This window comes from Chrysemys picta, chromosome 1 (genome assembly GCF_011386835.1).
Source record: "Chrysemys picta bellii isolate R12L10 chromosome 1, ASM1138683v2, whole genome shotgun sequence".
Classification (NCBI taxonomy): domain Eukaryota; kingdom Metazoa; phylum Chordata; order Testudines; family Emydidae; genus Chrysemys; species Chrysemys picta.
In genome coordinates, this window is record NC_088791.1 from 62,212,242 (window position 1) to 62,232,658 (window position 20,417).

A 20,417-nucleotide genomic window follows, 5' to 3' on the forward strand; every position below is an offset into this window, starting at 1 on the left:
CCCTCCCAGTGCTTCCTGCATGCTGGGGAACAGCTGTTCTGTTGCGTGCAGGAGGTTCTGGGAGGTAGGGGGAGGAGCAGGGATGGGGCGCGTTTGGGGGAGGCGACAGGAAAAGGAGGGGTAGAGGTGGAGCAGGGGCAGGAAGAGGTGGGGTGGGGCCTTGGGGGAAGGGGCGGAATGAGGACAGGCAGAACATGGGGCTGAGCAGGGGACATGGGGATCTGCGGAAATTTTAAAATCAAAATGGGGGTCCTCAGGTTGCTAATGTTTGAGAACTGCTGGTTTAAGCTATTCCAAGCATCAAATTAGTGACTCTTGGTGGTTAACACATATTTTTGTAATACTATATATATTCTCAAAAAAGAATTATTCCAGGCACATACAGTAAGGCTCCTTGGTGTTTTTATCTGGAAGGAAAAAAACATTGAACATACAGAGGTGTCTATATACAGCTGTCATTCTGCAACAGAACTGCCAGTCAGAGATACACATAAAGATCAAGGGCAACATGTGGCTTGTACAATTTCCTGTAGGACCAGAAGAGCTTCTTTATGACTATTCTGGTTTATTGGATAAATGTATAATTCTGTTTGTTACTGCATACACCCACTAAAATGGACATGTCCTTAGTCCTGTTATATTTACCAAATGCCTCACCTAAAGTGACACTTCTCAAGGACCATGCAAGTTCTCATTTTACTTGTGTCTGTTTGCAAAGGTCCTGTAATTCTTTATATACTTCATTGTTTTTCCAAAACTAAAGCATCACTTATACTAGTGAGTGTGCACCCTCGGAGAAAAAGGCATTTCAGTGTCAAGCTGCCAAGGAGTTTTTATAAAGAACAATAAGCAAACAGACAAAACTAAAACTCCAAATAAGACATTAACAATGTCACTTAAAATATGTATTTGTAGCTTCTAGAATATTTTCCCCAGTACACCAGAATTCCTGAAAAGCAGACTGATCTTTTGGTTCAGGCACTACAGTGGGACTTCCTTAGGCAAGTCACTTGATCTCCCTGTGCCTGGGTTCCCCATCTGTAAATGAGAATAATACTACTTCCCTATCTCCCTCACAGCGATGATGTGAGGATAAATACATTAATGTCTGAAAGAAATTCAGATACTACAGACAATCTCCTCCTCCATCACACCCATAGCCATTAGGATGCCCTGTGTTTCTTTCATACCCTAGTGATCCCATATGTGCTCTGCTTTTGACCCTGCCCCCCTTAAGATGAGATCATTACAATCATTTTCCTGGGTGATGATGACTGTTTGGAACTCCCTCTAGAAGCTGTCATGCCACTGCTGCTCTTTCATTGATGAAAGGGTTCCCTCTTGAGATGGAACCTGTCCTTGACTAATACTAATCACAATGGCAGCTGAAAGCTGTGATGCTGTTTTGTTTTATACCTATTTGGTTTGAAATTACCAAAATTATATCTGTTTTCAGGTTAATTATGCTAATAAGGGACACTTCTGATTTGAGATCTTGTGTGTATAGGTTGTCACCAGCCAACTCAGGTAACAAACCGGGGTCATAATAGAAGAACCATCCAGGCATTTTTTCTATAAGTGAGTGAATGCTATTATAATAAGTCTCATCTCAGTTTAGTATAATATTGGCCTAAGATACATGACACCGTGATGGGTGTAGACAGCTGGGGTGTTGAGAGACTCTCATGCCCACCCACTCATACAACAGGGATAGCATTACTAAAGGAAGTACTGTGTTTGAAACAGAAGCTTCTTTGGACAAATTTTTTCTGCTCCATAAAGTCATCTCTATCCCATAATTTTCGCATCTATTTTAAAAATCCCCAGAACTCGCGTGGGACTTATCACTGTCAGCCATCTCTGACAGACGAATGGAGCCTGCACAACTCTGCACTACTGTTGTGAGCATTGCAAACACAGGCCACGTGATCCTGTTTAATTGGGGATTGGTCCTGCTTTGAGCAGGGGGTTGGACTAGATGACCTCCTAAGATCCCTTCCAACCCTGATATTCTATGACCCTTTGGTATTTGCAGATACAGAGTCGCTAGAAGAGCTGTGGGGAACATGACAATTTTCTGGAGGGAAGATTGCTGTGGGACATAGCGAGAACCAATTTAAGGTTGTTGGCATTCACTGCACAGCTGCAAATGGTAGAGCACTGCTTCTGGTCCTGAGAAACTAGCACTGGCTGGTGGGATCACATTGTAATGGAAGCTTGAGAGGATGAGCACTGTCTGCAGAACTTTCGGATGTGCCAGGTCACATTCCTAGATCTGTGTGCCGAACTCACCCCAGCCCTCCAGCGCAGGGGCACCAAAATGAGAGCTGCACTGACATTGGAGAAGCAAGTGGCAATCACAGTATGGAAACTTGGGATGCCGGATTGCTACTTGTCAGTGGGAAGTCATTCTGGAGTTGGAAAATCTACTGTGAGAGCTGTTGTCATGCAAGTGTACAGGGCTACTAATTGTCTCCTGCTGTGCAGGACTGTGACTCTGGGCAATGCGCAGGCATAGAGGATCGATTTGCAGCAGTGGGGCTCTTGAACTGCAATGGAGCAATATTCAGCTCTCATATCCTTACTTTGGTACCAGGCCACATTGCCACAGAGTACATCAACAGAAAGTGTTGGTGGATCACCAGGGACACTTCACTGACATCAGTGTTGACTGATCAGAAAAGGTGCATGACGCACACATCTTTAAGAACACAGGACTGTTCAGAAAGCTACAAGCAGGGACTTTCTTTCCCAACTGGCAGATTACCATTGTTCTCTGTGATCTCTGGGTAGTGGAGTTCACAATTGTGCCCAGAGCTGTCAGTATTGGGCATTGCAGGACAGCTGCTGGAGGACTTTTAGGGTCAGCACAGGTAATGCAATGTCTACATTCGTGATATGTGACCTCAGTATATTGACCATGGCTCAATGCCGCTCTGGGAGGTGGTGTTACTATGTTGGTGTAATGGGGAGTTTACATCAGTGGGAGACAAATGTAAGTGTAGACCCAGGAACAACTAGATCGATGCAAGGTGGCTTATGTCGACCTAACTTTGTAGCGTAAGCCAGGCCAGAGTGATCTCTCTTTAGATTGTTTGATAACCTCCCTGTTTTAACAAATGGTTCTTGTAATAAATATTGAATTTCTCTAATTCTCAAAAACTAGCACTTTAAAAGGTTGCATTATGTTAGTGTCATATGAATAGAGCTGGTTAAAAAGAATTGCACCTGGAATGTCATAACGTAGGACATACAATAAATTGAGCAAGTGGGAAAGTCAAATTGCTCCAATATTGAAAAGTAAGTGTGCCACAACAGTTAGTTATAGTATTACTCATTACATACATTTCCAACCCATTTAGGATTATGAATCTCTTCTAATTTATTTAAGTAGACAATGCTAACTTGCCTGATTCTCAGTCATTCACAGGGAAACTTATCTTCCAGGTCCACAGGTAATAAAGCATGTAATTTGCCTCTGTTGTTAAATCTGGAAGTATAAGAATGTATATTTTTAAGCATTAAATTGGAAAATTATATAAAAAGGAAAAAAATGTGAACATTCTATTGATGTCAGTCTGCTTTGAGAATTTAGCAAAACCAGTTCAAAGTACCCAGCTTATATGAAGCCCATTTAGTCCACCTTGCAGTTCAGGGCTGTTTCTTAACTTACATTTTCTAGTGTCTTGTCCAGTCTCATTTTATATGTCCTAAGAAATGGGGCTTCTTCCAGTTGCCTTGGGAGATTATTCCATAGCCTAACAGCTGTCACAGGAAGTTTTTCCTGAGGCCTTGTCTACACTACGAGAGTAGTTCGATTTTACTTGCATCGAATTTTTGTAATCGATATTGCAAAGTCGAACGTGTGTGTCCACACTAAGGACAGTAATTCGACTTTGTGCGTCCACACTAACGGTGATAGCGTCGACATTCGAAGCGGTGCACTGTGGTCAGCTATCCCACAGTTCCCGCAGTCCCCTCTGCCCATTGGAATTCTGGGTGTAGCCGGCAATGCCTTCTGGGTAACAAAATGAGTCGAGGGTGCTTTTGGGAAACTGTCGTCATCCGTCCATCACTCCCGCCCTCCCTCCCTGAAAGCGCCGGCGGGAAAACAGTTCGCGCGCTTTTCCAGTCATTGACAGCGCGGACGCCACTGTACTCCGAGCATGGAGCCCGCTGCGACCATCGCTGCAGTTGTGGCCGCTCTCAACGTCTCGCAGCTTATCATAAAGGTTTCCCTGAGGCAGATGCAGAAAAGTCAGGCAAGGAGGCTACGGCACCGCGGTGATGTCCTGAAGTCTGAGAGTAGCACAGACCTGTCAGAAAGCAGGCGACCCAGCGCCGAGGACATCACAGTGGCAATGGGTCATGTTGATGCCGTGGAACGGCGATTCTGGGCACGGGAGACAAGCACTGAGTGGTGGGACCGCATAGTGCTGCAGGTCTGGGATGAATCCCAGTGGCTGCGAAACTTTCGCATGCGGAAGGGAACTTTCCTGGAACTTTGTGAGTTGCTGTCCCCTGCCCTGAAGCGCAGTGACACCCGGTTGCGAGCTGCACTGAGTGTACAGAAGCGAGTGGCCATAGCCCTGTGGAAGCTTGCAACGCCAGACAGCTACCGGTCAGTCGCGAACCAGTTTGGGGTGGGCAAATCTACCGTGGGGGTTGTTGTGATGCAAGTAGCGAAGGCAATCGTTGATGTACTGCTGCCAAAGGTAGTGACCCTGGGAAACGTGGAGGCGATCATAGATGGCTTCGCAGCGATGGGATTCCCAAACTGCGGTGGGGCCATAGATGGAACTCACATCCCTATCCTGGCACCGGACCACCAGGCCACCCAGTACATTAACCGAAAGGGATACTTTTCCATGGTGCTGCAAGCACTGGTGGACCACAGGGGACGTTTTACCAACATCTACGTGGGATGGCCGGGCAAGGTTCATGACGCTCGTGTTTTCAGGAACTCTGGTCTGTTTAGACGGCTGCAACAAGGTATTTACTTCCCGGACCACAAAATAACTGTTGGGGATGTGGAGATGCCTATAGTCATCCTCGGGGACCCAGCCTACCCGCTAATGCCCTGGCTCATGAAGCCCTATACTGGCGCCCTGGACACTGAAAAAGAACTCTTCAACTACCGGCTGAGCAAGTGCAGAATGGTGGTGGAGTGTGCTTTTGGCCGTCTCAAGGGGAGATGGAGAAGCTTACTGACTCGCTGTGATCTCAGCGAAACCAATATCCCCATTGTTATAGCAGCTTGCTGTGTGCTCCACAATCTCTGTGAGAGCAAGGGGGAGACCTTTATGGCGGGGTGGGAGGTTGACGAAAATAGCCTGGCTGGTGATTACTCACAGCCAGACAGCCGGGCGATTAGAAGAGACCAGCGGGAAGCGCTGTGCATCCGGGAGGCTTTGAAAGCAAAGTTCCTGAGTGAGCAGGGTAACCTGTGATTTTATAGTTTGTGTACTGAGAAGCTAAACCTGCCCCCGTTTCTTTACCCAGGTAATGTTGACTATCCTATCCAGTTACATACCCCCTTCACCCCCCCTCCAACACACGTGTCGAAATAAAAATAGTTCTACTTTGTTAAAGCACACCGTTTTCTTTAATACTGTTTTAGCGGGAATTTTTTAAAACTGGGACGCAGACTGTGGTGCGGGGCGGGTCTAGTGTTGTGATGCGAATGCAGCTTCTAAACTCAAGGATTGACAGGCTCCGCTGCGGTGGGATGCTTGTTTCAACGGAGCCTGTCACCCCTCCTGATCGGGACTGTGTGTATGGGAGGTCTATTTGACTTTGTGGCAGGGGGAGGACGGTTACAGATCCCATGCTGTGTGGCTCTGTGATCCTGTCTAAGGACCGGCGCTTAAGATCTGTAACTGCCCTCCCCCGCCACAAAGTCACAGAGCAACCCACCCCCCCCAACATTACATCAAAACAACCTCCCAGACTAACCGGGGCAACTAGTCACTGCATCACTGCACTGTGTATGTGCCCTGCTGCTGTGCCTGCCCCCGACTATGTACCCTGCCAAAGGAGACTGTCCTGTCCAATTTCCAACCCCCTTTCCCCTCCTCCTCCAAAAGAACATGATTGAAACAGTAGTTAACAGAAACGAATTTTTTATTATCAACTACACATGGCATTGGGAGGTGAAACTTGGACGTGGGCTTGTGTCAGGCGGGAAGGAAAGAACTTTTCAAATTTTGGGAAATGAGAGCCTTCTGCTACTAGAGCTCTCTGCAGGGGTGGAGTGAGAGTTAGCAGGGACTCTGCCGCCTCTCCTTCTTTGCACTTTGGGTGAGGTGGGTATGGGACTTGGTGGCGGGGGAGGGCGGTTAGAGATGGACTGCAGCGGGGCTCTGTCCTCCTGCCTCCGTTCCTGCAGAACATCCACAAGGCGCCGGAGCGTGTCCGTTTGCTCCCTCAGTAGTCCAAGCAGCGTTTGAGTCGCCTGCTGGTCTTCCTGCCGCCACCTCTCCTCCCGATCCATGTTGGCTTGGTGCATTCGGGTCAAGTTCTCCCGCCACTGGGTCTGCTGTGCTGCCTGGGCTTGGGAAGAGGCCATAAGCTCAGAGAACATGTCCTCCCGTGTCCTCTTCTTCCTACGCCTAATCCGCGCTAGCCTCTGGGAGTGTGATTCCAGGCTAGGTTGTGAGACAGTCGCAGACGGGGCTGTGGAAATGGGAAAAAGGGAGTGAATTCCTCTGAAAGATAAATGTAGTTGTGAACAAAGAACATAGTCTTTCTCTGTGAACAAGACCATGCACAGCACCTTTCACATGCGCACTCAGCACAAGGTCGAATTCTCGGCCTTCGCATTCTGTGCCTGGGGTCTTGAACAGCACATTTGAGAAGCGAGGCAGCACAACGGAATTTCTGTTGCAGGCAGACATGGTAAGCCGTACACTTGTGGCAGTTTAAAACTTTTATATTACCACTGGCCTCATTTCACATTTAAATCAATGTCAGTCCCTGCTGCCAGCAATCCGGCAAGCGGGAACTCTGCCCCTGTCCCACCCCCTCGCGGCTGTCCCCGGGAATGATCCCTTTCGGCTGCCCCTCTCCCGCCTCCACCGCGTGGCTGCAAACCAGCGGTGACAGTTCTGTAAAGGAACGGGAAAGCAGTCCCAACACTAACATTCCCCTACCTAATTAAAAGCAGGTCACCATGGCCGACATCACCCTGATGAGGATCTCCGAGAGCGACAAAGAGAGAATGCTCCGGGAAAGCCTCCAAAGACCAGGGCCGTATGCCGCCCTGCTGTGCAGAGCAATGATCCCCGAGTACCTGATAATCTCGTGGCGCGGCAACGTGTCGTACTTCGGAGGACCCAATAAGGCCGCTCTCCCCAAGAACCTCATGCAACGGCTTTCAAGTTACCTCCAGGAGAGCTTCATCGAGATGTCCCAGGAGGATTACTGCTCTATCCCCGCACATATAGACCGCATTTTACTGTAGCTGCAGTAGCAGGGAATACACAGTAGAGCGGCTTGTGCAGGACAATCACTGAAAACCGGACATTGCTAGATTTCTTTTCAAAACTTGCACTGCCCCTTACTAAACCGTTAAGCGCCTAGGGCACACTAATCATGAACAACCCATTCTTTTAATTGTTAATATTCCTGTTTTGTTAAAAATAAATGTTTAGATGTTTACAACACTTACTGGCTGATCCTTCACCAGATTCTGTGTCCGGGGTAATGGCTGGGGACGCTTCGTAGGGGATCTCTGTAAGGGTGATGAAGAGATCCTGGCTGTCGGGGAAATCAGCGTTGTGAGAGCTGCCAACTGCCTCGCCCTCCTCATCTCCTTCCTCATCTTCCCCGTCCCCTAACATGTCTGAGGAACCGGCCGTGGACAGTATCCCATCCTCAGAGTCCACGGTCACTGGTGGGGTAGTGGTGGCGGCAGCACCGAGGATGGAATGCAGTGCCTCGTAGAAACGGGATGTCTGGGGATGGGATCCGGAGCGTCCGTTTGCCTCTTTGGTCTTCTGGTAGCCTTGTCTCAGCTCCTTGATTTTCACGCGGCACTGCGTTGCATCCCGGCTGTATCCTCTCTCTGCCATGTCTTTAGAGATCTTCTCGTAGATCTTTGCATTCCTTCTTTTGGATCGCAGCTCGGAAAGCACGGACTCATCGCCCCACACAGCGATGAGATCCAAGACTTCACGATCAGTCCATGCTGGGGCTCTCTTTCTATTCCCAGACTGCACGGCCATCACTGCTGGAGAGCTCTGCATCGTTGCCAGTGCTGCTGTGCTCGCCACGATGTCCAGACAGGAAATGAGATTCAAACTGGCCAGACAGGAAAAGGAATTCAAATTCAAATTTTCCCGGGGCTTTTCCTGTGTGGCTGGTCAGAGCATCCGAGCTCGCACTGCTGTCCAGAGCGTCAACAGAGTGGTGCACTGTGGGATAGCTCCCGGAGCTATTAGCGTCGATTTCCATCCACACCTAGCCTAATTCGACATGGCCATGTCGAATTTAGCGCTACTCCCCTCGTCGGGGAGGAGTACAGAAGTCGAATTAAAGAGACCTCTATGTCGAACTAAATAGCATCGCAGTGTGGACGGGTGCAGGGTTAATTCGATTTAACGGCGCTAACTTCGACATAAACGCCTAGTGTAGACCAGGCCTGAGTGTCAGTTAATTTCTTCTTCACATTACTTCTAGCATTACCCTCATCCTAAATAATTCCTCTTCATCCCTGGGGCCAAATCATGGAGCCCTTATTTAGTTCCTCTCCAGGTGACACTCTCAATAGGAGTTTTACCTGAGTCAGGAGTTTTTTACAAACTAAGAGTCTGATTCTTCCATCCTTACTCATATTGAGTAACAGCTCACTCTGCCAGTAGTCCCAAAATCAGCTGGACTACTAATGGAGCAAGGCAATCCCACAATGTGGTTAAGGTTGGCAGAGTCAGGCCCTGAGTCAGGATTTCAGGATTTGGCCATTGGTGTTTAGATGTACCTTTCAAATACTTGAACTATGAAGGGGATATCAAATATCTGATAAAGATCAAGGGGTTGCTTTCTACTGGGAACATCTGGCAACTTTCACATCAAAAGTCTGCAATATGCGTTATCTCTGTGGGAACCAGGAGAATAGTACCAAGGGAATAAAAAAACCTTGCAAAACCACAACTATTATATGGGAACTGATGTCTCCCACAATAGAACTTTGGCAATTCCTGTGTCAAATGTTTATTTTTCTCAGAAAGCAGAGGACCATGTCACTCTAATCAATTTCCATTTGAATTTATTTGGAGTTATGCATTTTGGGCATGAGCTGAAACAACCCGTTTTTATTTTCCCCAGTACACCAGAATTCCTCCCTGAAAAGAAGAATGTCTGGTTCAGGCACTACATACTAACATGGTACATTCAAACACAAGGAGCATGACTGGAGGGCAGTACATGGCTGGTAGGCCTAATGCTGAGGCAGTTCAGCACACCACAGAATAGTATCCGGAAGTAGTGTAAACAGTGATTCTAGCCCCCTAATACGAAATGGTGAAAGGACTATCTACATCCCTTTGAGCCTTTAAGATATAGACCCAGCTGTGACAATGCGGTTCTGGCGGAACCCAACTGAGAGTGCCAACTCAGGACAAATTGCTTAAACAGGGCAGTTGCAGCCCAAGGCTGGGGTATTTTCCACCTCTAAGGCAAACCAAACCAGCCAGACTAAGGGAACTTCGGTCTCACCCCACTGGCTAACCGCAAGTCTCTCAAGCAATCTCCTTAGACACTCCAGTTTCCCAGTATAACCACCAGTGCCACTCGTACGGGGACAAATGGTTATGAAAACCAGTACCCAAGTAAAAGAAAAAGGTTCTCCTGATCCCAAAGGACCAAGCCCCAGACCCAGGTCAATATACAAATCAGATCTTTCCCACAAATCACGCTGTTGCCAATCCTTTAGAATCTAAAATCTAAAGGTTTATTTATAAAAGGAAAAAGATAGAGATGAGAGTTAGAATTGGTTAAATGGAATCAATTACATACAGTAATGGCAAAGTTCTTGGTTCAGGCTTGCAGCAGCGATGGAATAAACTGCAGGTTCAAATCAAGTCTCTGGAATACATCCCCCGCTGGGATGGGTCCTCAGTCCTTTGTTCAGAGCTTCAGTTTGTAGCAAAGTTCCTCCAGAGGTATGAAGCAGGATTGAAGACCAGATGGAGATGAGGCATCCGCCTTATATAGTCTTTTCCAGGTGTCAGAATACCTCTTTGTTCTTACCATGGAAAATTACAGCAAAATGGAGTCTGGAGTCACATGGGCCAGTCCCTGCATACTTTGCTGAGTTACAAGGCGTATCTGCCTTCTCTCAATGGGTCCATTGTATAGCTGATGGTCCTTAATGGGCCATCAAGCAGGCTAGGCAGAGCTAATCTCAGCTTGTCTGGGATGTCACCCAGAAGCATAGCATAAATTTGCCATACAGACAGTATAGAGCCAATATTCATAACTTCGACCACAAAACTGATACACACATATAGACAGCATAATCATAACCAGTAAACCATAACCTTGTCCTAGACACCCCATTTGACCCCCTTTATACCAGATTTGGGTGCCACTACAGGACCTTGGTTGCAACAATGATCTATATGGTCCCAGTTTATGTCAATAACGTCACACCAGCATGATTACTTTTGGAGGCCTCCTTTTCTCTCCTTTCCCTGGAAGCCTGCAATGGGGGAACTCACAGCCAGAACACTCCCTTGGGCCAGGACTACGTGTTGCAGGGGCTATTCTACTCTAGCACCACCTATTGTCTGCCATTCTGGTTCTGCAACAATCTGCAGCTTCCATGGCCCATCCCCCTGGCCAAGTCACCTTTCAAGTTCAGTTTCTTTTGGGGTATCCAAGTCCAGCTCTAACCAGTCAGGCCCTAACCTGTTTTTTCCCACCTGGCCTCTTCAAAGTCCTCTCACCCAGCTCTGCCTTGATCTGCAGCAAGTCTTTCCAAAGTCAAACAGAACTCAATGGAATCACACTCTTCTTTTCAGATTAATGGTCCCAGGGCTTCTCCCTGGGGTCTGTCAGTAAAACTCATATCAAACCAAACAGCGCTGGAGCATCTTTTGCCCTTCTCTGGGTTTGAGCCTCTCATCCCTCTAGACTCCTCTTCAGGAACACTGGCCTCCAGGACTGCCACACTGGAGCCTTTCCAGCCACAACTCAGCCTGACTGCTCTCCTCTTCAGGCAGACCCCACTGCTGGGTTTTCCTTCTTTTAAATCCAACACCGGGTTCAGGTGTAGTGGGCAGGGCTAATTGCATAAGGCTGGCTAGCCTGAGGCCTCCTGGCCTTGGTCTCTATCTCTCAGTGCCTTCATTTCTGACTATACGAAACCTAGATTCCCTTAATCATTTGACAGTGCCTCCACAGCAGCTCTCTCTTTCAGTGTCCTCTTCTCTTACTACCCACCCCAACCTCTAGACATTCCCAAGGAAATAGGGTAGGATGACAGGCTTCTCTCCTGCCTGTTCCACTTCCAGCCCCTCCCTCTTCTCCCTTTCCATTCTTTCTCTTCTTTTATATGTGAGATACCTTGAGTTTAGTAAGGCTTTTGACCCAATCCCACATGACATTCTCATTAGCAAACTAGAGAAATGTGGTCTAGATGAAATTACTATAGAGGTGGGTACACAACAGGTTGGAAGTCCATACTCACAGAGAAGTTATCCAGGGTTTGCTGTCAAACTGGAAGGACATATCTAGTGGGGTCTTACTGGGATCAGTCCTGAGCCTGGTACTATTCAATATTTTCATTAATGACTTGCATAATGGAGTAGAAAGTAGGCTTATAAAACTTGTAGGTGACACCAACCTGGGAGGGGTTGCAAGCACTTTGAAAGACAGGATTAAAATTCAAAATGACCTTACTGTATTAGAGAATTGGTCTGAAATCAACAAGATGAAATTCAATAAAGACAAGTACGAATTATTTTACTTAGGAAGGAAAAATCAAATGCACAGCTACAAAATGGGGAGTAATTGGCTAGGCAGTCATACTGCTGAAAAGGCTCTGGGGGTTATAGTGGAACACAAATTGAGTATGAGTCAACAGTAAAAAGAACAGGAGTACTTGTGGCACCTTAAAGACTAACAAATTTATTAGAGCATAAGCTTTCGTGGACTACAGCCCACTTCTTCGGATGCATATAGAGTGGAATAAATATTGAGGAGATATATATACACACATACAGAGAGCATAAACAGGTGGGAGTTGTCTTACCAACTCTGAGAGGCCAATTAAGTAAGAGAAAAAAAACTTTTGAAGTGATAATCAAGATAGCCCAGTACAGACAGTTTGATAAGAAGTGTGAGAATACTTACAAGGGGAGATGGATTCAATGTTTGTAATGGCTCAGCCATTCCCAGTCCTTATTCAATCCTGAGTTGATTGTGTCTAGTTTGCATATCAATTCCAGCTCAGCAGTCTCTCGTTGGAGTCTGTTTTTGAAGTTTTTCTGTTGTAAGATAGCCACCTGCAGGTCTGTCATTGAATGGCCAGACAGGTTAAAGTGTTCTCCCACTGGTTTTTGAGTATTATGATTCCTGATGTCAGATTTGTGTCCATTAATTCTTTTACGTAGAGAGTCAACAGTGTGATGCAGTTGTAAAAAAGGCTAATATGCTGGGGTGTATTAACAAGTGTTGTACGTAAGACATAGAAGGTAATTGTCCCATTCTATTTGGCACTGGTGAGGCCTCAGCTGGCATACTGTGTCGAGTTCTCGATGCCATATTTTAGGAAAGATATGGACAAATCAGAGAGCGTTGAGAGGAAAGCAACACAAATGCTAAAAGGTTTAGAAAATTAGACCTATGAGGAAAGGTATAAAAAACTGGGCATGTTTAGTCTTGAGAAAAGAAGACTGAGGGAGGACCTGATAACAGTCTTCAAATATGTTAAGGGTTGTTCTAAAGAGGATAGTGATCAATTGTTCTCCTTGTCCACTGAAGGTAGGGCAAGAAGTAATGGGCTTAATCTGCAGCAAGGAAGAGTTAGATATTTTTTCCTAATATCTAACCTATAAAGATTGTTAAACTCTGGACTCATAGACGCCGGCCTACTCCGGGCCTGGTGGGGGTGCTCAGTCCCCTGCTCTGCCCCAGGCCTTGCCCCCACCCCACCCCTTCCCCCAAACCCCCACCCCTGTCCCGCCTCTTCCCACCACCACCCTGCTCGACCCTAGGCCCTTCCTCCCACCGCACCCCTGCTCCAAGGTCCCCACGCCGCCTCTTCCCCACCTCTTCCTGCCCAGTTCTGCCCCCTCCCCTGAGCATGCCCCATCCCACTCCTCCCCCTTCATCCCAGCACCTCCTGCATGCCGCAAAACAGCTGATTCCGGCAGGCAATAGGTGCTGGGAGGGAGTGGGAATAGTTGATCAGTGGGGGCAAACGGCAGGCAGGAGGCGCTGGGAGGAAGGGGGTCAGCTGGCTGGCTGTGGGTGTTAAGCACCCGCGGCACCTATGCCTGAGCTGGGGCCAACTAACAGCAGAAGGGGGCCTCAGGGTGGGGCCACGTGGGACTGTTTGAGGAGGCACAGCCTTCCGCAGCCTATTATACACACTGCCCATGTATGTCTTTCTGTTGAAAATGTTTAGAGAACAAAAAAGTAATATATCATCATTAGTTATAAATATATACTAGAATATCCAGCTAGTTCAACCATGTTAATGAATGATGTGCACATATATAAATTATATTGAAATGAAATTATCTCACCCACAAAAAAGCTCTTAAAATGTTTTGACCTCAATTAATTAACCCTGGGTGTTTCAAGGTTTTTATTAGAAATTTTATTAGAAAATGACATTACAGGCTGTAATGAAATATAGGTCTTAGGAAAGATCAGAGCAGGAGAATGCCATAAGCCCTGAGTTAACCCTGGGGATATATCCTGCAATAGTCCTAGTCAAAGTTCAAATTGAAACAGTTGAGGGCCAGATTCCGATTTTTGCTGAAATGATATAAATCCAACCGGGTGGAATTCAAAGGAGTTTCTTTGAATTTAGGCTCCTGGAACTGAGATCAGAACTAATTCTTGACTGAGTCTTGAATCCTGGCCAAGTCCATCACTGGCAAATATGACATGGAAAGCAGGGGGAAATTAAAGTATAAGATTGCAACAGTATAGTAACTTGTTTGGAACATTGCATACTCCGCTGGAAATTCTGTCAAATATGTTCTATATGATTTTTAGCTCAGGGAAAACAGATATAGCAGGGCTAGGATTACATTCTCTTTAATGTTTTTACTTTGATTTTTTTATTGTTGGTGCTATACTGTTTGTCATTATTAAAAGAGTTGGTCAGGAAAAAAAACCCTACAGAAAGTTTAGACAAAAGTGAAAAAAAAATTGTTCAAGTTTTCCATGTCAAATTTAGACTTTTTGAGGAATAACTGAATAGAGAAGTTTTCAGGTTTTGGCCAAAATGCTTTTGTTGAAAAATCAAAAAAGTTGGGGCTTTCAACTTTCTGATGAAAATGTGAAACTTTTTCTTTTTGTTGTTTCATCAAAAACCCCAATTTTGCATCAAAAATCAGTTTTGGTGGGAACATTTTTGACTTAACATACTATTAAAGTACTTAATGTTCTTATTACCCAGTGGCCTACTCTTCTGTATCGCCAGAAATCAAGCGTTGTTAGCATTCTGTGCAAGGTGTTATAAATTGAACTTATTCCCACAATCTTATTGTAGAATTAGATTTGTAGGAATGGGTTCTCTAGAGTTTCTATTTCAAGTGCTGCACGTGGCAGATATCTATAGAGCCCAAACATGCCACTCTTGCTTTGTGCTTTCTTATATCCCCAGACAACATCACAGAGCACTTTAGGTCCAATCCTGAGGTATTTATCAGTACTTATTTGGGAAATCTTCCCTTTGAATCTATGGTATCTCTGTCCTAGGTAGTTATATGACCTTCATCACTGTAGCCTCTGAGTACCTACTAGTGTATGGGAGTTTTGCCTCCTAAGGACTGAAAGTCACAGTCCTGCTCCAAACCCACTTCTAGGCACAGAGGTAATGAAGCTTGTGTAAGTACTGAAAAGACCAACATTCACAGAAGAGAGAGCAGAGACACATATGCATGGGTTTAGATATGCTCAGAGCATGTCTGCTGGATTAGGCCCCACAGGCGAGAGAGCTGTGGGAATCCCTAGTTTGTGAATCTGCTGGGGTTTAGGTGTGAGTTAGGCACCAAATTGCTGGGCACTGTCAGAACTGAGGCAGCAGTGCCCATTCCCTGCCACTGAAATTCTGGCACCTCAGGGACATTAACGGAAGAAACTTAGGTGCTTAGGGACTTTAGGTGCCTCCAAGATTAGGCAGCAGCTGAGCAGGGGTGACAGTGGTGCCTAAATGTTGGACTTAGGCACTTAGAGTGGCAGCTGGGCACCTGCATCCACCTTGGTGTCTAATGTGAAATGAGTTGGTAGTCTCATCTCAGTTTCTAATGGACAGGGAGCCACACATCTAAAAAACACCATAAAAATCAGTGCCCTTGATGACAGTCGCATAAGAAAAGCCAAGGACAAAATGGACTTAAGCACTAACTTACCCTTTCAGACTCCTACAGGTGATCCCTGGAGATCCAGACTATTGACAGAGTAATGTGGAAAAACTGCCCAAGCCGTACCTGTTCTGTAGCTAGAGAACTTCATTCTTCATGGCCATTGAGCCAGCACTTTGCATAGTTTTTTGGGAATGTATTAGTTAAAATATTCAAGATTGGAGCTATAACTGGTTAGCGTTTTATCTGTAGTCCCACACTCTTTTTGCAGCTGCACAAATAAGAAATGTTACTAAGTCTGCTTGTTTTTCTGACTTTTAGTTAATTAACAATAACTTATTAATTGATAAGCTTCATGTCTGTTATTTTAAGAAAACACCCATAGGGATATCACAGCACTTCTGGTACTTGACTCCCTAAAAAAAAAAAAAAAATCTATTTCCTGGTGAACCACCATTATTAATGAAATACATGTCTAAATCCCTTCTTACTTTCTCTTGAAAATCAGGCACAGCTTACTTTAGAAAATAAGACAAGACTATATATAAAAAAGGCCAATGTACCTGCTCCTTTTCTTTATCTTCTTTTCTCTATATACATCTCTGTTTCCCTTCACTGCCATACACGTACGCTTTGAAGCAGCAAAGCACTTAAAACATGTAATTGAAGACAATGGGCTTGCTCAGGTGTCTAAAGCTATGCGCATGTTTCAGTGCTTTACTGGATTAGCGCCTTAATTCTGATATTAATTCTGCACTGATATATATTTTGTGATACCTAGGACCCTCTCTTGCCCCCACTGAAGTAAATGGAAGTACAATCAGGTGATTATTCTATAATTTTACCTATTATAAAGGAGAGAGTTGCTTAAATGTGGCTTACTCCTAATCATTCTGAGTTGATTGTTCTCTTTTTTGTGATCTTAGCCAAATAATGCTTTGGATGAATCATTAATAGCAATTTTCTTCATAATTCTTCAAACCTGAATTACCACAAAGACTTAATTTGCCTGTGATTGGGACATAACCTAAACCTTTTACAGATAGTATTGAATGACTCTTCCCTTTTGTAATGTGTTACACTACCTCAAGGACAATGAGTGCATTTGCTCCTAAATTGCATTAATTCCATGTTTATTCTCTCTAGAGTGTTCTATAGCTAATATTAGTATATCCTGAATGATAAGGGAGCATTTGAATTGTGTGCACACAAGTTCCTCGCTAGAATAATGATTGTTTAAATTTAAAAAGGCCGCTGACTCTTTTGGCTCCCTACTTCATCAGCTGCTCCCCGTTGCCACAATGATTATTGCTTCAGAATAGAAGTCTTCCAACACTATTTTTGCCACTGAGAGGGGTGTTAAATCCTGGGATTCGGTCAAATCCAGGCATAGCTCTGGAGAAATACATCAGAAAAGAAAAGATTGGCATGCTATTTACAGGGCATTGAGACATGGGAGGTCTTTTTTAAATACAAGGAAAATACCCCATATTTACAAACTAGCAGATTGTACCGATATCACTCCATATTAGTGTTATTCTGTTGCTATTAACCTTTATAATAATGAGCATTTTTCTCTTTCCACTTGGTTTAATTTTTCAGTAGATTTAAACTTAGATAAGGTCATGGAGGATGTCTATCAATGGCTATTAGCCAAGATGATCAGGGATGCATCCCTATGCTCCTGGTGTCCCTAGATCTCCAAATGCCAGAAGCTGGGACTAGATGGCAGTAGATGGATCATTCAGTAAATTGCCCCATTCTGTTCATTCTCTCTGAGGCATCCAGCACTGGCTGCTGTCAAAGACAGGATACTGGGCGAGATGGACCATTGGTCTGACCCAGTATGGCTGTTCTTATGTTCTTATTTGTAATGACAATCTATTTTATACCTAAGTGTATAAAAAAAGTGACTGGGAAGTGCCCTCTTTGCCTGTACATTTCAGTCGAATGTTGGGTGCTTTAGCAAATTAGGGTAGACTATTATGATAGAGAGAAAGCTGAGCAAGAAAAAAAAATTGCTTGAGATTGTGGTCTGTATTTTGCATCACTGATACTTAACCTTTACACAGCACTTTTCATAGATCTCACAACTGTGTACAAAAGAAAGTATCATGACCCCTTTTTACAGATGGGAAAAATGTGGCACACGGAGCGGTGAAGTGACTTGCTTAAGGTCAAATAGTCATTGTCAGCTGGGAATATAATCCAGGCCTCCTATCTCCGAATCAGAACCCTAGACACGCTGATTCAGGGCACGTCTTCACTACCCGCCGGATCGGCGGGTAGCAATCGATCTATTGGGGATCGACTTATCACGTCTAGTGAAGACACGATAAAATCGATCCCTGATCGCTCTGCCATCGACTTCGAAATCCACCGCGGCCAGAGGCGGCAGCGGAGTCGACGGCGGCACGGCAGCGGTCGACTTGCCCCCGTCCTCACAGCCAGGTAAGTCGACCTAAAATACGCAACTTCAGCTACGCTATTCACGTAGCTGAAGTTGCGTATCTTACGTCGACCCCCCCGCTGTAGTGTAGACCTAGCCTCAGATTTCTTTGGGAGGAGGGTTGTGAAACTGTTGTCTGTGTATATGTGCTGTATAGTGTTATAAAGCCTAACCGCCTTCTTGCTGTGTGCCAGAATCTGGTGAGGGAGACTCGTACTAATTATTGAGCCGCATTTACTCTCCTTCTGTGTCTTCTAGACTCATTAGAGAGGACAAGTAGGGCAGTCATTGAGTGGAAGACCAGTGACAGCATGGCTACTGATGCAAACTAATGTTAACACGTTGTCACTCTTTTGTTTACACATATCTGTTGGATGTGTAATGTTTTCTAGATCTATTATGTGGCTCAGCTGTATTGGCTTACTAATTTAGATTGAAAGTTTCTTGGGTCAAAGCCCAGGTCTTCCTTTATGATTTACTCAATGCTGAGCAAATAAATAAACCAGCATAAAGACATAAATCATGTGCACAGCAATGTAAATCACTCGTATCAAAGAGTAACACAGAGTAAAATGTTCAAGAGAGTTTGGAAAAGAAATGTGCTCTAGTAAGTGGGTAAGAGACAAAAGTAGAAGCCAAAATTCCTGGGTTCTTTTTCCCAGCACTGCCAATGTTATATTGTTTAACCTAAGGTAGAAGTGTTTCAAATAATTTCATAGGACTGAGCATCTAAAAAAATTACCAGATAAAGGAGGAGAATGTTGTCTTCAATAGCATTGCATCTTTTTGAAGTATCTGAGCACAATCTATTTAATAACTAATGATGATAACTCTGCAGCCCTTATTCAGAAAAACTCCTATTGAAGGCAATGTGAGTACTAAATCCTGAGTCCTGCTTATGCACCTGTTAGTACTGTTAGCCCCTTACAGCAAGTATTATGCTTCCACAGCAGCACAATTGATCTGTGGAATGATTTAATATATGGTGGAAGGAAGGTCAAAGGGCTCTGAATGTGACCTACGAGCAGGTGGTACAGGACTGCTCAGGGGAAGAGTTAGGATTTTTGTGCAGATTACCTCCCCAGTGCCCCTGAAAAATATTCCTCAGCCCTTGCCCTTCTCTTCTTTCCCATGCACAGGGAGAGTGAGGCTCCCATATACATCTGCTACTTTGGGGGTGGAAATGGAAGGGCTTATTGGGAGGCTGTTTTCTTCCCTCTCTGAATACTAGAAAGTAAAATGAGTTAGACCCTATTCCACCCATAGATGACAGCTCCATTACTTGCCTTGGGCTACATTGCCAGTCAGTCTCCGCAGAATACTAATAGACAGGAATGAACCCACCTTCTTATTGGGATGCTGAGGAAGAATTCTGGATGCTCAATACCTCCTCGCATCATCATTCAGGCCCCGGATGAGGTAGAGGAGAAGACTGGGCATCTGCAAAAATCTTATGCAATCACCCTGAAACAGTGGAAGGAGGCTCCAGGATTTCATTAGGCCTCTCCAGCTGTGGAGCCCAGCCAACGACAATTCCAGTGAACTCTCTGTTATGGAAACAAGTAAGGCCAGGATTGACTCCGAGTCAGTGCTGCAGGATTGGGTCCAAATTGGGTTTTGCATGTGTGAGCACTGCAGAATGTAGTCCTAGCTTGGTAGAAAGTAAAAACATCTTCCAAGTACGTACACTATTTACTCACAAATTAGGAAGTGACTAGTGGGGGGGGGGGGGAAGGGGGAGAAGGGAGCTTCTTGCCAACATACCTGTTTCTTATCAAGAAATCAGATCCAAGTCCTTGCTGATTCTTGCATCATGCCACTTATTCCAGTGGTGCTGTCTAAACTTTTAAAAACTGCTGTAATCCCAATATCACCACATGAATAGTAGAATCTGGTCTCACTTCAGATTAAAGGCTCCTGCTTCCACTGAAATCAATGGCAAAACTCCAAATGACTTCAATAGAGCAGAAGTTAGTGCTATGTCACACTTGAGTGATGATATTTATTATATTTAATGGAAAGCAAACTGCATATTCTTTGTATTATTATGATATACACCTCTACCCCGATATAACACGACCTGATATAACACGAATTCGGATATAACGGGGTAAAGCAGTGCTCCAGGGGGGCGGGGCTGCGTACTCCGGAAGATCAAAGCAAGTTTGATATAATGCAGTTTCATCTATAACACGGTAAGATTTTTTTGGCTCCCAAGGACAGCGTTATATCAGAGTAGAGGTGTGCATCCCACATGCATTATACATAATATGAAGTCATTTAAAATGTGTTCAGTCCTGAAAACCTTATGTGCACGTAACATTAAAAATCAATGCAGAGTTTGCCTGACCCTGACTCTGCAGACCCTGGTATTTATTAATGGTCTTCTATATTTGTTCTTGAAAAAACCAACCACTATATAATGC

General features: G+C 45.0%; 1 protein-coding gene across 1 annotated transcript; it reads right to left on the reverse strand.

Annotated features, from left to right (window-relative positions):
• Positions 1 to 6,105: 6,105 nt before the first annotated feature.
• LOC135973715 (uncharacterized) lies at positions 6,106 to 8,380 on the reverse strand. The gene is made up of 2 exons (XM_065558082.1): positions 7,670 to 8,380; positions 6,106 to 6,675 (listed from the first exon to the last, which is right to left on the reverse strand). The coding sequence occupies exons 1-2, from the start codon at positions 8,244 to 8,246 to the stop codon at positions 6,200 to 6,202; spliced, it is 1,053 nt and encodes a 350-aa protein (XP_065414154.1). The 5' UTR covers positions 8,247 to 8,380; the 3' UTR covers positions 6,106 to 6,199.
• Positions 8,381 to 20,417: the final 12,037 nt, after the last annotated feature.

Excerpts from the sequence above, each read along its gene's own strand:
- LOC135973715 (XM_065558082.1), bottom strand. The coding sequence starts at position 8,246 with ATGCAGAGCTCTCCAGCAGTGATGGCCGTGCAGTCTGGGAATAGAAAG. Across the intron at positions 6,676-7,669 it reads ATCTGGTGAAGGATCAGCCA|CCCCGTCTGCGACTGTCTCA; the intron begins GTAAGTGTTGTA and ends CCATTTCCACAG.